This window comes from Contarinia nasturtii, unplaced genomic scaffold, assembly GCF_009176525.2.
Source record: "Contarinia nasturtii isolate CC-2019 unplaced genomic scaffold, AAFC_CNas_1.1 Cnas_scaffold_1371, whole genome shotgun sequence".
Classification (NCBI taxonomy): Eukaryota; Metazoa; Arthropoda; class Insecta; order Diptera; family Cecidomyiidae; genus Contarinia; species Contarinia nasturtii.
The window spans coordinates 4,543,614-4,558,882 of record NW_022198708.1 but is presented as its reverse complement, the minus strand read 5'-3'; the positions used below and the strand labels follow the sequence as shown (position 1 = coordinate 4,558,882).

The window sequence follows — 15,269 nt, the reverse complement described above, 5'->3', positions numbered from 1 at the left end:
TTGGTGGAAAATGACATTTTCCAAATGGTTTATCGATAGCCAGTTGTCGCCTTATTTCCTATTCCTAGTCGATATTACACAGCATATCACGCTTTATGCTTTACAAATGAGACGGTTTCATTTTCAATTCATTCAAAAAAAATTGAATTTTTTGAAAAATTTGGATTTTTTTTCACCTTGTGGTGAATGAAAATTAAAATTCAACTTTTTCCATGCATCGAGTAGCTTTTATGAGAATAATAATTTTGTTCCGAATTAATCTAAACAATTGATGGTTGTGGTCGCTAGATGTCGACAGCAACAAATTATCTCCAAAATATTGAAATCACCAAATATTTTGTTTAAAATGATGACATTTTTGAAATTAATATTTTAAGACAATTTTTTCCTATTTTTTTTGTGGTTTGACACTGTGAAAAAATCGTTTGATTGAAACAATTTGAATATTAGTCCAATGATACGAACGGCCAATGCAATACAATCATTCGAATTTACACAATAAAAGTTCGAACTGTCAAATGTATAACATAAAATGTCTAAGAAACAAAAATTCAACTGTAGCAGCCAGTGTTTTCTTCCGTCATTTAAACGAAATAAATGCCAAAAACTAAATTAAATCGTAAAACTGTGTGGATGGTTTTTTTATATTACCTAAAAAACTACAAAAAACATTCACGAAAAGATGTCCAAACGTTGCTGTGCCGAAATGTGCTTTAATTCACAGACCATAAACAAAAATGTGACCTATCACGGTTTCCCCAAATACGAAGAATTGTAAGTTACTGGTTTAAAATTCAACCGAAATTTCGTTTGATTTGAATTTATTGTGTAAAAATCGTTCATTTGTAGCGCTGTAAAATGGGCAATAGCTGCAAATCGAGCGGATTTGCTGGAAAAGAAATTGAGTTGTATTACCAAATATTATTTATGTTCGGAGCATTTCAGTGACGATTGTTTTATCGATCCGCCGCATAATACACGGCTGAAAAAGAGCCTGTACCCAATAAATATTCCAGTGCCAACAATTTTTAAATGCAATATTGATAAATATATTCCAAGTTCACAACGACATACATCCAATGGAAACGAATTCACCGAAGAAGTAGAGGAACGATCGAAGCGAACACCAAACTATGGTCCAATAAATGATTTTTCACCGATGAATCGTACAAAAGAAGGAATTTCGATGGAGAGCTTATCGGTCTTTCATGACCACTACAATTATCCACTCGATATATCGAGTTGTTCTGGATCATTTTTCAATGATATTTCCGACAATATAAATGATTTGTCAAATGAAAATTCATTTGATAATATTGTCGATTGCGCTCCATTGAATTGTGATATTGAAATTCAACATTCGTTTTTGGTGTGTAGACTATGCGCTAAATCATTCACATCGGGTGAACATTTAAAAGATTTTTCAACAGATCCTGGAATATATGAAACATTAGAGTCAATTTTACCAAATCAAGTAAGCGATTGATTTAAACTATTCACAAAAACAATTTGCTTAATTTTCTTCTCTCTTCTTGTTTCGTTTTCAGATAAAGAGTGACGATAATTTATCTAAGTTAGCTTGTACAAATTGTTTAGAGAAATTGAATACGTGTATAAATATAATAAGTTCTTTCAAAGATGCTCAATCAGAAATGCAAAAAAATTACATAAACTGAGACGTAAAAATAAACGAATAAAACGAAAATAGTTCATTTGTGTTGTTTGTTTTGATCAATTTTAGGTTTTGAAAATTGTTTGTTTTCATTCGTAACTAGAATGTTGTTCGAATTGAATATACAAATACCAGATGTTGTTCGAAACTCTTTATTTTCGAAGTTCGAAACCAACCAACTCATGTTATGACTTTCGAAAATCGAATTCGATGTTCACTTTTTTTGACACATCCCAGTGGCAAGCGAAATTTGTACATATTTGCATTTCACATTTAATTTCTTTGGAATTTTTTTATACAATATTTCAATGTTATTGTTAGTTTTGATTTGTCAATTAAGCATATCATATAACATTGCATTGAACACATTTATATGATTAAATGGTGCAAACACTATTTATATTTGAATTACTTTGAATTGTGTGTGTTGGTCATTTTTATCAAATAAACAATAAGAAAAAAAAAACATAATATACAAAATAATGGAATTACATAGATTAGATTAGAACATAACAAATGAGTGCAATGCGAAAGAGAAACAGATATGGAAGGCCGAGGAACACTTTTTCGTGAAATTCACAAAAACACATGGCTAAAACGGGTTATTGCCGACAATCGAAAGATTCCCGTTGGCATAAAGGTTTGTAAAACAAAAATTCCATCTGATTCATGGGAATTCACATAGTGTTTTTTCGTCATCATTCGATCGTGTGATGTAAGGCGATGCAATTATGAAATTTCATCATTTCGCAATGCATTTATGTTCAAAACGTAAACAAACACAATGCGATAGAACGATTTTGAATGGTCTGTAATTTCACATGCTTGGATTTTTTTTCATACCTATATTTTTATATAAATATTGCTTGGTTGATTGGTGCTATTACGATTTATAGTTTTCTCTTTTGTTTCGTTTTATTTTATAAAGAAACCTGAGAAGTATTGGGTGGTGTTTTGTGTTCATGATGATTGTGAAGCATTATTGGAAGGCTATGCTGAACCGCGACAGGCCCCCTCACATTCACCCGATTGGACTGTTTCGCTTCAAACTACTTTACACATATCACATACATTAGTGCCATCCGAAAATGAGTATGAATTTGTAATTGCGCTCGCCGGCGAGACACTTCGATTCAATGCATCATCATGGTAAGCGCGTTCACTTTTCGACTTTCCAATTTAAATATTTGTTTTCGATGTGTAATCATGCGATTGTTTAATTTATTTGCTTTTCAAAAAAAAAAAAAACGAAAAAAAAATGTAGGGAAATAATGCAAGAGTGGGTAGACACGTTGCGCTTGAAATTGCGTGAAATGAAAATTTTATCGCCAAAAGAAAATTTATATAGTAAATTGCCAGAAGTTCGTCCACCATTGTTGCCAACTAGAGATCCAACAAGGGATCCACTGCCTGCAACACCGCCCGTACCAGCTGCCATTGTGCCAGGCGTTGAACGAATTGTAAATACAACACAAACTAGTCGAACACCATTGGCCGCAACCACATCCACCACACTTCCATTAAATAGCAATGCACTGCACGTAGCGACAGCAAATCAACAATCATCTGAATCGACTACATTAAACAGCAGCGATGGCACGGAACGAATTCAAAATCGTCGAAATACATCACCGTCATTGCGCAATCAAACACAACATGACAATGAAAATGATGGAAGCAGCGAAGACAGTTTTGCTGTTGAAACAATAATTACAACATCAACACCCATATCATCAACATCTAATACACTTTCACAGAATCTGATTAAAATGCTGTATCCACTCCCGAATTTTAGCCAACAAACTAATGAACCCGTCATTTTACAAAATGATCTAGAAAGCAATGATTCATTTGTATCGGATGCTTCAACATCGGATATTATCAGTGAACCAAAAAGCGATGAGAATAAAAATGAACATGTACATTCTTTGGCACGAACTTTTGCTGCCAATGTTCTATTTGATGCAAATACCAGTTCAAGCTCAAAACGTACACAGAATAATGTTGCTAATACAACAACATTATCGTCCAGCGCATTGCCCAACAATCGTGATGTGGCTGAAGGTAAAATCATATCTCTCTTTTGTCTTTAGCTCATAACCTGAATTGAATTTTCCGCTTCAGATTCAATCAGCGTGGACTCATCTGTATATGGAATATATCCAACACCTGAACCAATCGTTATTCCAAGGTAAATATTTTCTTGCTAAAATGTGGAGTTTTTTTTTGCACAATTTCATTTCGGTTTCAGGCCGCAAACAACGCGCGGATCAGCTGCAAAATCAAAAAAAGTTGAACCAGCCGACAGTCAATCGAATGATACAACGGCTGATGGTGCCGCTGCAACAACAAATATAACCATAATTCAAGTGTCAAGTGCAAATAAAATAAATGTAAATGCACAAAATGAAAGTGCTGAGAAACCTGATTTAAACTACATGAATAACGTCCAAATTATACCGTCCAACTATTTGCCGAACGATCAAAGTGCAGTGCAAGTCACAACAGTGCAAGTTACAAACGATTCAAATACTCCAAATTGTCAACAAATCAAGGAACAATCGGTTCTAACGTCGTCAGTCACTAAAAATATTTTAAGCACTTCGCTTGAAGCTCACGATGATATTCAAAGTGCACGTCAATTTGGGGCTGTAACAAATATTTCGATTGGTGCAAACGAGAAACAAGCCTTTCAGCAACAGGAACAATTACATTATGAACAAGTATTCATTACGCATACACCATCCGGCGCATCGATTTCAACCGGAAACAACACTGAATCGAATGAAATCCAACCCAAAATCAATCGAATTAAAGTCGATTCAGCACATAGATTGCCATCTGATGACTCCGCCGAAATTCGACCATCCACATCAACATCGAGTACAGTCACATTTTCTGTAGCAGCTATTGCTGCTGCCGCAACCGATACAAACATATCAAATTCAGTATCAAAATCAAAAGATTCAACTAAAAGTAGTCATGAAAATGATTTGTTATCATCGCGAAGACCAGTTTTATCAAGAGGCGTCACCGAAGCGGTTATTATGAGACCCAGTCGAAAAGACGTTAACATGCTACTGAATCGAATTAATCCACAAGGGAATCATGTAAGCTATGATTGGTCAAGTTTTTTTCTTTTTAAAAATACAAACAGAATAAATTAATTTTTCGTTTTATTGTAACAGTGTTCGCCATCTGAGTTCCACACAAATTCCCAACATCGTGACTCAGCCGAACAAAGAAAACGAAGTTCATCCACATCCGATACACAGAGAAATCGTACACGCTCAAACAATAATAACGTATCTTCCAGTGGTAATGCCTCAAACAATAATTCGGGTGTGTTTCGCAATGATGTAAAACGAATGTAAGGTTTTAAAGACATTTAATTTATAATGTTATTATTATTTTTTCACACAGAATTTCGTCGAACGGTAGCGCAGCCCAATCAACCATTTCGACCGAATGTCGATATATCGCTACGTGCTTCTGGTCGTATGACATTGCGTGAACAACAAGTGATGCAACTTCGACGTGAAATGTGTCACGTGGGTGGTGTTCGACTACAGCTACGAAAAAAAGACTGTACTAGTTCAATTGCCTTTGTCGATGCATTCGGTGCAGCATGGTGAGTGAGACCGACGTCTATTACCATTGATTTTCACTCATTTTTCTTCCTATTTCATGACGAATTTCAGGATATCTGGATGGAAACAAAAAGAACACCCAATGCTGTACAATGCACTGCATATCGGTGATCAAATCATATCAATAGGCGGAGTCACTGTGACGAATGCCAAAGAAGCGAATAAAATTATCAACAATTCAACTGGCCAATTCGTATGTTCCATTCACACTCCAAAAATTTAACAAAATCGATAACAATTAAAAATGGTGAAACATATTTCAGATCGAATTCATAATTCGACGAGTTCCATTTGGAAGAGTGTATGCAATTCGAAGGGAAATCGATCGTCAATGCTTGGGGTTAATTAGAGATGGTAATACGGCTACAATAGTCGATGTTGTGCCAAATTCATTGTCAGCAAGACATGGACTACCGCCAAAGGTATGTTGCATTGAAATTTTTTCAATCGAAAATTTGAAACACATTCAAGAATGATAACACAAACTAATTCGATTTTAAAATAGGCTCAATCTTGTGATGGACTATCGCTTACATTCTGGGTTTTAACGGAAATCAATGGACGACCGCTCAATCTATTTTTCAAGGATAATGAAGTCAGAGATCGGTTAAATGCCGTTGGTCGCGATATATCAATATTGGTTCAACCGTCCGACCTCGTATCGAAACTGAAAAAACAACTCAAATCTCTGCGAAACCATAAAGATTATATTGTGCAATAGCTATAACTATAACTACTTTCTCTTTACATTATTATTTTTTTACCCTTTATATTATCTTCAAATTTACTTTTTGTTCTGTTTTCTGTATAACTCTGTATTGAGGGTGTATGTAACATATGAATCTTTTTTTTTGAAAAATAACGTCGCGATAAAAAATTTAGAAATGAATTTTTGCTAATAGAAATGTTACACCCCATACTGTATCCATAAATTAATGAGCAAACCGAACCAGTAGCTTGTAATTTATAGCATTCCAATTATACACTTTTTCAAATGCTAATCATTCATTTCAAAAAGTAATGGACTCATTTTAACAAAAAAAAACATATAAACTCGTCTATTTCAAAGAAAAAAGACAAATTTTTTTAAAAGGCACTGCCGTTCTAGGATTGATTACATTGTAGTACTCATTCATATGGGTGATACATTTTTTGAGTGGATTTTATATGCATGTGAAACACACACAAAAAAAAACGATATTTTTATAGATGCAATTTATCCAACCTTTGACCATTGGTTTTCGAAATATTTTTAGACATTTTGTGAACGCTGAATCAATTGTATTAATTGTAATAACAGTATTGATTACTTTTGGAGAATATATACACAGTAATGCATACAATTTTAGATTCGATACATTATAAGTCATCATAGTCACAAAATCGTTAGCGTCCATACCTTTTTATCCCTCTGATAAACATGATTTCTCGTTTTCTAGGTAGGTCAAATTTTAAATGAAATTTAAACAAATGCAACGTGATTGAAAATATGAGAATAGAAGTGAGTGAGTGAGTGAGAGAGAGATGAAATATCGTGAAAGATAGCAAATTTTGTGATTTTAGATTTTGTTTTTTTGTCAACATTCGTATAAAAATTATTTTTGTTTTTATTATTATTTTTCTTTTTCATATTATTTTTTCCATTTGCATGTAAGTTTACTATTTGATTGCTCCATTTATTTAATTTATTGACAATATTAAATTCGAAATTTTTGATGAAAAACGAAAAAAAATTGTAAAAAATAGAAATAAAAAAACTGACTCGCAAATATCACTAACAAGAAGTAGTTTAGTTGATCAAAATTGTATTGTATCTTCTGAAGTTGGCCAGGGACCGGGTCGCGTATAATTTAATTTTATACTGGCATAAAAAACGCAGGCAGTATAAATATACAAAGTATAAACGGAGACGCAACATATCCATCGCTGTTCACTATGTATGAAGCATGTGACCGTGTATTGAGAGACGCTCGCACATACATTGTATTTATTGAGCGCAGCACAAAGCGAACAGTGACGGATATGTTGCGTCTGCGTTTATACAAAGTATAAATTCTATATGCGATCCGGCCCCCCAAGTTGGCGATCCAAGGTAATCACTTTAACCTCGGTGATCACGTTCGCACTGCGTTCCTTTTACCAGTTCGCGTGCATTTCCTTTCCAAACTCGAAAATTGTACTCATTCCAATTCATCTGAGAGTAGATCCATCTCGTCATTGTATTTGTAAACATCCATACATTCCCTTCTTGATCGACCTACATCAAATAAACTCGCTTTCAGTGTACTCTTTACGAAAAGATTAATTGATTCTACTCACACTTATATCACTTGGGTAGATCATTGTCCGGTTGTTATGAGCGAGTAGTTTGAAATTGTTTTGTACATGGGATTTTTTTGTATTCCAACAGCCTACGCCACTTGGCCAAATTTGCGTGTAAAAAATGACGCCCGTTTCTTTGTCAAAATCATGCATATTTGACTGAGTAAATGGTGCTCTTTGTCCAACGATCTGAAAAATATTAAAATAAAATTTTAAATCTCCAATTCAATGATTGAATTTGTAGTTAGCCAAACGAAATTTATTTACTTCGAAATCAGTTCCATGATTTGATCTGCCTGCATTTTGTTCATTTTGCAGCACTTTCGTTGATACCGAAAATTCTGTTACACTTTAAAATAGATTTATAATTGTAAACATTCTCAATATCAAATAAAAGAGCATGAAAGAAGGAGAGATTCGTTAAATACCTTGCCATTGCATGAAAGTAAGCTGTTCGATAGCCATCGGCATTTCGTTTTCCAAGTGTTATTGAGAAAATTCCATCGTCCCATTGAAAGGGAATTCCATCAATGTTAAAATCGCCATGAACTGGATCAAAATGGAAATAATTGTGCTGGAAAGTCCAAATGCGGTTTTGACTCAAGCTGGAACGGTTATTATCATTATTAAGTACAACTTTTATTTTTACGTCAATGGATTTGATTAACACAACTACCTGTATACATATAAACGATACGTTGCCAAATCTGGTATGTATGCATAAGTGTTTTGACAATTATTTGGGTCAGCATCAACTGTTATGCTAGCCAAACCATTTCCCCGTTCTACAACACTTTGTGCAATTTCAAAGCGATGAAGAACTTTTTCATTCTCCAAATCGTAAACCCAGATAGAAGGTCGCTGCACTTGAGTTGCATTATCTATGTCATGGAAAGATTTGAAAAACAGATTTAAAAAGAAACTCTCTCCATTTATCGCAATCCATGTAAAAAAGAAAGAAATAATTTATTTCAAACTCACTTGGATATTCCAGAATACCTGTTCGAAATTCAAATTAAAATCAATTTAATCGATCTTTTTATAATTCAACAATTAAGTTACCCGTATCAATCCACCACAGTCGATTGCAGTCATCTACCTAAGGGGAGAATCACAAAGAAAAAGAATTAATTTAAAATAATCGACAAATAATCGAAAAAGAATCAATAACAATTATTAAATAATAGGAAAGCAATTTTCAAGTGAAGGAATTTACCCGAGTTCTATAGACTGAAATAATTTTATTTGGATTCGGTTGTAGGTTTGGCTGAAACGACAATAAGTTGATTTTTTATTTTAATCCTTCTCATAAAAGACAAAACAATGTTATAAGCATGCTATTTACATCTAATTCGTTTATTTCAGCATTCGGGAAGGGTCTATAGCTTGGACTAGATCCTTTTGAAGATTTGGTGTAAATAAAGTTTAGGGTTGATGGAACGCCTACACGACGCCTGGGAGCTGTTAAAAATAATTTATTCTTATAATGTGATACTCCAATCGGGATTACATTGGTTGGTATGTAGTTGGGTTGTACATTTGATGTATATTCGTTATCAGGAAATAAGACGCCATCGTTATCTGAAATGGTTTAAGGTCATATTAAGGCTGGTTGTCACAAAGATCAGAAACAGAACATCCTACAATTTGGAAAAAAGAATCGAGCTGACTCGAAAATACTATTTGAACTTTTTTCATCGTCCATCAAGTGTCGGTCAATCAAAATGTTGAGAGCACCTTCTTCGGCTCTTTGTCGGTATAATTTATGTGGACTCTTTCTCTTTTTCTTGATCAACAAAAGAAGAGCCACCAATGCTCTGAAATCGGATTCGAAGAAATAAATTGCAGCATTATATGTCGCAATTTGATCGGAATTTTGCATTTTTTATTCGAAAGCACACAGACTACACAATGACAATGCAACAATGTAAAAAAAATTATCTGAAAAAGGCTTTCTGTTCTTTTCTCTGTCGTACACCCCAAAAATTTTCTGTTTCTGTTTCTGAAAACAGATTTTTTGATTCTGTTTCTGTTTCTGATGTTTGTGACAACCAAGCTTTAATATTCCAAGAAATTCTGTTGGTAACATCAACTTGAAATGAAAAGACATCATTTTATTTTTATTCAAATCACACGAATTAATTAACCGGGAAAAAATGAATTCGTTATTTTTGACATTTAGCATGAGAAAAATATTTTTCCATAATTTGATATTTTTGTGGATTTCCACTTTAGAAGCTCAAACTATGCATGCGAAGTCTGCGGAGAAACAACTTTGCAGTGCCTATAATTTAACTACAATTTGAAAATATCGCGTATCTCTTACATAGGTGATGACGAGGGTTCCTAGGGTTCGGATTGCCCCCCTCTAAAATACTTTTAGGAAACCTGAACAATTTTGGAAATGATGACCTTTTTTTGCTCTTCACTCTTTTTGGCCGAGAAAATTCTTTCGATTTGCTAGGGATTTTCGTCAAAAAAGTGATGAGCAAAAAAAAACGATTTTATCCTCATTTCCTACAAATTGTTGACATCGTCAGGGACCCCCCATGGGTTTATTCAGGGACCTCATACGGAATTTTGCCATCACCCCCTCCTAAAAAAGTTTCCGTCATCATCTATGTATCTCTAAATGTAATTGCATTATCTAAATATACAAAATAGCTGGCTCATTTGAAATGAATGTTCAGCAGAATATAACGCCTAAGCTTGTCGAATTTTCTTCACGTTAGAGATGTTTTTTTTTTTTGCAATATCGAAATTCCAATGTCATCATCTGACATTTTTGTTGTTCTTCAGAAAATCGGTCGTGGAACTTTTATGAATTACTAAAATCAATATAGTAGGTTTCCCGCATTCGATTTTCAAGAAAAAAATTCGGACAATGACATTGGAATTTCAATACTACGGAATTGCCAAAACTTTTTATCAAAAGTGAACAAAATTCCATAAGCCCTATAACGTCTGTTATGTGACAGTCTACATTTTAAATGTCGGTCAGTTTATTACTACAGCTCAATTTAATAAACAGCGGTTCAATAAAGCTATCAATTTTTTCATCCAATTTACTCGGAAAAGTCATTTATTTTTGTACACAGATTGAATTGTGACTGATAAGAGGTTATTCGAATTTGTTTTTTTCTGTAGGTTGAGCATTTTATTTTTAGTCAATTTGTTATTCATCTACCTAACAAGATTTTGCTCTGTATATTTGAATTTTAAAAGATAATAACCCAAAACCGGTTTAACAAAATAACAACAAACAAATTATTTCACTTTGTATATTTATAATTATTTAAAAGACGAAAAGTCAATCGATGTAAAAATACACTTCAAATGAAATATTTCCTGTTTGAACTAAAAAAAACCACTTTACCTCAGTTGACGTTAGCCAAGGTAGTTTCACGTCCATTAATAATGCAAATAAGCATTGACATTAAAATTTGTAATAAATTCATCTATAATTACCTCTGTTAGCAAATTGAATTTGCTTCCATTTATAGTATTCTTCAAATTCACAATTAACAAATATTATGCTGCTGATTATAACAATTAGCCAAGATAGAGTTAATCGTTGCGAACCCATCTTGACTGGTATGATCTATTAACTGACAAGAATCAAGATTTTTGGTTCGAATTTATAACCTTGACGCATTTCCATACGCAGCGGCCGAATTAATAAGCGTAACGTGGTTTGTGTCACAATGACCGCAATGTATAAACGGCGTTGTGATGATGAGCTGCAAAAATTGATGCGTTCTTCAAACAGTTTACGCACAAAACTTACTTTTAATGTTAAAAATGATGAAAATATGATACAAACAAAACCAACTTTAGCAAAACATCAATACAACTGATGATATGGTTGCGTCGCGTCAAGTCATCAAATCATTCTTATTGGTACTTTATTGTATTCAAATAATCAGAAAGGGAGAGGGAAATAAAAAGCGAGAAAATAACGTAGAACGAGATACCTATCTGTGTATATACGTATTATATTGTATATATTGAAGTTGTCTATATTGATAAATACTTGACTACATTATTGTTGACACAATCACCACAAAGAATCATCGCAAATAATTGTCGGCAACGAATCGATATTGACTATTGAATGTGAATATGTCTGTTGTAATCAATCTCATGAATATTAATGTAAACAACAGCAGTTATCACCACATTTAATGGAAAGTCATTTAAAAAATGTTTTATTTTGTATTGAAAAATGTGTATGTGACTATGCATATGATAATAATAACAAAACGCTTGAAGTATTTAAAACGCCAAAAAGCGAATCCCCGACTTATTCCGACTCAAGTGGAAGTCTGGCTGCGATTATGGATGGAAACCTGTATACATTGGAATCTCACAGGGTGTTCCGCGTATAGCACGTTGAACAGGTGCTCTCCATATTCTATAGTTAAACTCATTTGGATCAATTGTAGCGTAGTTATAAAGTGGTAAATTGTTGGTCATCACCCAAATAACACCTTCCGAATCGATCTTCACAATGAAATTGATAAAAATAAAATATTTTTTCAAATATGTTAATCATAAATCTATTGAATTTTAAATGGGTTTGCGTTTGGTCACGTACATTGATATCAGAAGGATAGATCATTGTTGTATTGTCTTGGGCGATTAAATGTAAGTTGTCTGGATTTAATGGCATTGTTGTGTCCCAACATCCAATGCCGTTTAAAGACACTTGTGAAAAGAACATTATACCGGTATTCTTATCATAGGCATCTAAAAATAAAAGAAAGTAATTTACAACAGACTCGAAAAGTGCAAATCTTTATGAAAATTATATAATTTAAGTCTAATCATTCAACGAATACTTACGCATTGCGGATTGACCGACTGTACTCCGTTGACCTACGTACTAAAAGAATTTAATACGAATTAGAAAAGAAAACGGATCATATCAATGTTTAAGCATTGTATAGAATAACATACTTTGAAATCGCTTCCATGATTTGAGCGCGTTGATGCCGTTTGATTTTTCAACACTTGCGTTGATACTTCAAATTCAGAGGTGCTGGCCATTGCATGAAAATAGGCAGTTTTGAAACCATCTGCATTCCGTGCACTCAATTGAATTGAAAAAATACCATCGTTCCATTGATATTGTACGCCGGCCACATCAAAGTCACCACGTAATGGATCTTGATGCAAGTAATTGTGTGAAAAGGTCCAAAATTGATTGGTTCGCAAACTGATGAAAAAAACAACAGATAGGTCATTGAATGGATTTAATTGGAGAGCGTGTTTATGTAGAGATACCTATAAACGTGTAAGCGATAATTCACCAAATCGGGTAGGTAGGCAAATGCATCATCGCATCTATTTTCGTCAATATCGATCGTTATACTGGCGATACCATGACCGTCAAGCACATTTGCCGTAGGTATTTCAAAACGACGAAGCATAAGGTCAGTGGTAAGATCGAAGATCCAAATTGACGGCGGTTGTACTTGAATCGTATTGCCGGGATATTCCAAAGATCCAGTGTCAACGAACCAAAGTCGGTTACATGAATCAATTCGTGAGCGATAGACCGAAACAATGCGATTTCTATCTGGTTGATTTTGCGGCTAAAATTCAATTTAAAAAAAAAACATTCAAAAAATTCGATATGCATTGTGTATACAAAAGTACTAAAGTTGATGTTGATTGGCTCATGTAAAGACAAAGACGAATCAATTTAAAAATCTGGTATTTATTCAATTAAACGTAAAAAATGCAATAGCGTTTACTACGATAAGACGAAAAAGGCCATTGAGAAACGATTTGGTGAACACAACCAAATAAATCAGCATTTGCCGATCATGCATTGAACACGAACCATACTGATCACGTTGTTCATGTGCGGGACATAAATAATATGGACTGGATGCGCATGAATATAGAAGAATATAAAACTTCAATCGGTGTTTATTGATTCACCAAATTTTATAAGTGTAAGTGTAAGATGTTATTTTCACTTTACTGGTGTAGTTATTTTTAAGAATTACTATTTTCGGTTAAAAACATTGAAATCAATTTTAATAGTAAATGTACGATTGATTTTACTTAAAAACACAAAATATTTATTATTTTTACTTACATGTAATTCGTTGGCCCGAAACGATGGATAGGCCTGTAAACTGGGACTGCTTCCTCGTGCACCATTTGAACTAACATATGTGATCGTGGCAGGCATTCCAATTCGACGTCTTGGCAAAGTGATGAATATCCGTTGTGATTGAGGATGATGCATCATCCCCATTGGCAGATTATTATATGGAATGTAATTATCACGAATATCACTTGCCGTTAAATCGTTAAGCCTTCTGTCCGCTAATCCAAAAAGTATCGACTCTAAAGGGGGGAAAAATTTAAATAAATGAAATATGATCATTCAATTTATGTTACATACCATTCTCGAGTGGTCGGTATGATATTTGCTTCCATCGATAAAACTCTTCGAATCGTGAATTTTCATAGTCGCTTGATGGTTTTAATGTATTTGCATTGATTTGGCGTGGATAATTCGCATTTTGATGATTCGCATTTGGATAATTATGATATTGGTCAGTTGGAACGTGATGTGAACCGTATGGATTGCCATAAACCGAACTGAAAACGATCATCACCGTAATACTAAATGCAAATACAGCACTCATTTTATGCGATGTTATTTCAACAGCTGATTAAACACAAATGAATTGTTCGCACATCTGCCACACTATTTAAAACGTTTGATAACCATAACGAATGCTGCCTTTTTACTGCTGTTCTATTCTGACCTTTGATATGTTTATTTTTTATTATTTTATTCAGTGGAAAAGAAAAATAAATACAGAAAAAAATAACAGGAATAACCAGTGACTGAATAAGAATAATTATATTCTTTACTTTTGAGCCAACATAGCTAACTCATAGAGTCGATGTATACAATTATGTACACCTTCCACACAAATATGTGTAATATTTTATTACCGCATTGGATTTATCCCGCAAATCGGTTAAATTTACCTTCATCTATCCAATTGATTTGCATTAAAGACAACACAGTGGACGGCAGTTCGCGTGAGTGACGATAATCCCAATCTGAAAAGCATTTTGCTACGATTGATGTATGGCTGAAAATCCCTTAGGCCATAGATTAAGAAAAAATGTTGAAGTTTAAAAATTGGTTCACTTGTCACCCAAAATATGGCCCTTTAAAAAAAATGAGTCAAAATTCAGTTTTTTTCTTCATTGCGTCAATATGAATTTACAGTGAAAAGAGAGGAATTTCTGCAACGTTTTGAATGTACAAATATATAAAAAAAAATATTTACCAAATATTTTCGTCACAAAATTGTGTGTTTCAAATTTTGGTTTAGTCACTGATTCTTCACCTCCACAGAGGTTTTTGTAAGAATAGATAAAAATTCCTGATTTTGTTTTCGAAATTCGAATACCATTTAAATTTGAATGAGAATAATACACATTTTTTTACATTTTTACGATGTGAATTGTTTTTATGATTTATATGCATGTTAAATATTTACTCATACCTACGTTTGTTTTCATAGCATCTATCTACAAAGTAATTGAATGAAAAACACACATTTTTGACAGGCTCTGGGAACAAA

The 15,269-nt window shown here is 33.5% G+C and overlaps 3 protein-coding genes across 3 annotated transcripts; 2 read left to right on the top strand and 1 right to left on the bottom strand.

Annotated features, from left to right (window-relative positions):
• The first annotated feature begins 527 nt into the window (after positions 1-527).
• LOC116345839 lies at positions 528-1,705 on the top strand. Its single transcript, XM_031775548.1, has 3 exons — positions 528-774; positions 850-1,474; positions 1,548-1,705. Exons 1-3 carry the CDS (start codon positions 683-685, stop codon positions 1,674-1,676), a joined length of 846 nt encoding a protein of 281 aa, XP_031631408.1. The 5' UTR covers positions 528-682; the 3' UTR covers positions 1,677-1,705.
• A 256-nt stretch (positions 1,706-1,961) lies between these two features.
• LOC116345739 (probable serine/threonine-protein kinase DDB_G0282963) lies at positions 1,962-6,863 on the top strand. Its single transcript, XM_031775388.1, has 10 exons — positions 1,962-2,312; positions 2,601-2,821; positions 2,937-3,736; positions 3,797-3,863; positions 3,924-4,782; positions 4,861-5,014; positions 5,096-5,303; positions 5,374-5,515; positions 5,586-5,744; positions 5,828-6,863. The coding sequence occupies exons 1-10, from the start codon at positions 2,217-2,219 to the stop codon at positions 6,041-6,043; spliced, it is 2,922 nt and encodes a 973-aa protein (XP_031631248.1). The 5' UTR covers positions 1,962-2,216; the 3' UTR covers positions 6,044-6,863.
• A 110-nt stretch (positions 6,864-6,973) lies between these two features.
• LOC116345869 lies at positions 6,974-14,359 on the bottom strand. The gene is made up of 17 exons (XM_031775584.1): positions 14,066-14,359; positions 13,754-14,007; positions 12,931-13,241; positions 12,604-12,862; positions 12,490-12,529; positions 12,242-12,393; positions 11,994-12,147; positions 9,289-9,528; positions 8,990-9,225; positions 8,861-8,911; positions 8,707-8,743; positions 8,626-8,643; positions 8,321-8,525; positions 8,073-8,249; positions 7,912-7,993; positions 7,642-7,833; positions 6,974-7,579 (listed from the first exon to the last, which is right to left on the bottom strand). Exons 1-17 carry the CDS (start codon positions 14,310-14,312, stop codon positions 7,424-7,426), a joined length of 2,811 nt encoding a protein of 936 aa, XP_031631444.1. The 5' UTR covers positions 14,313-14,359; the 3' UTR covers positions 6,974-7,423.
• Positions 14,360-15,269: the final 910 nt, after the last annotated feature.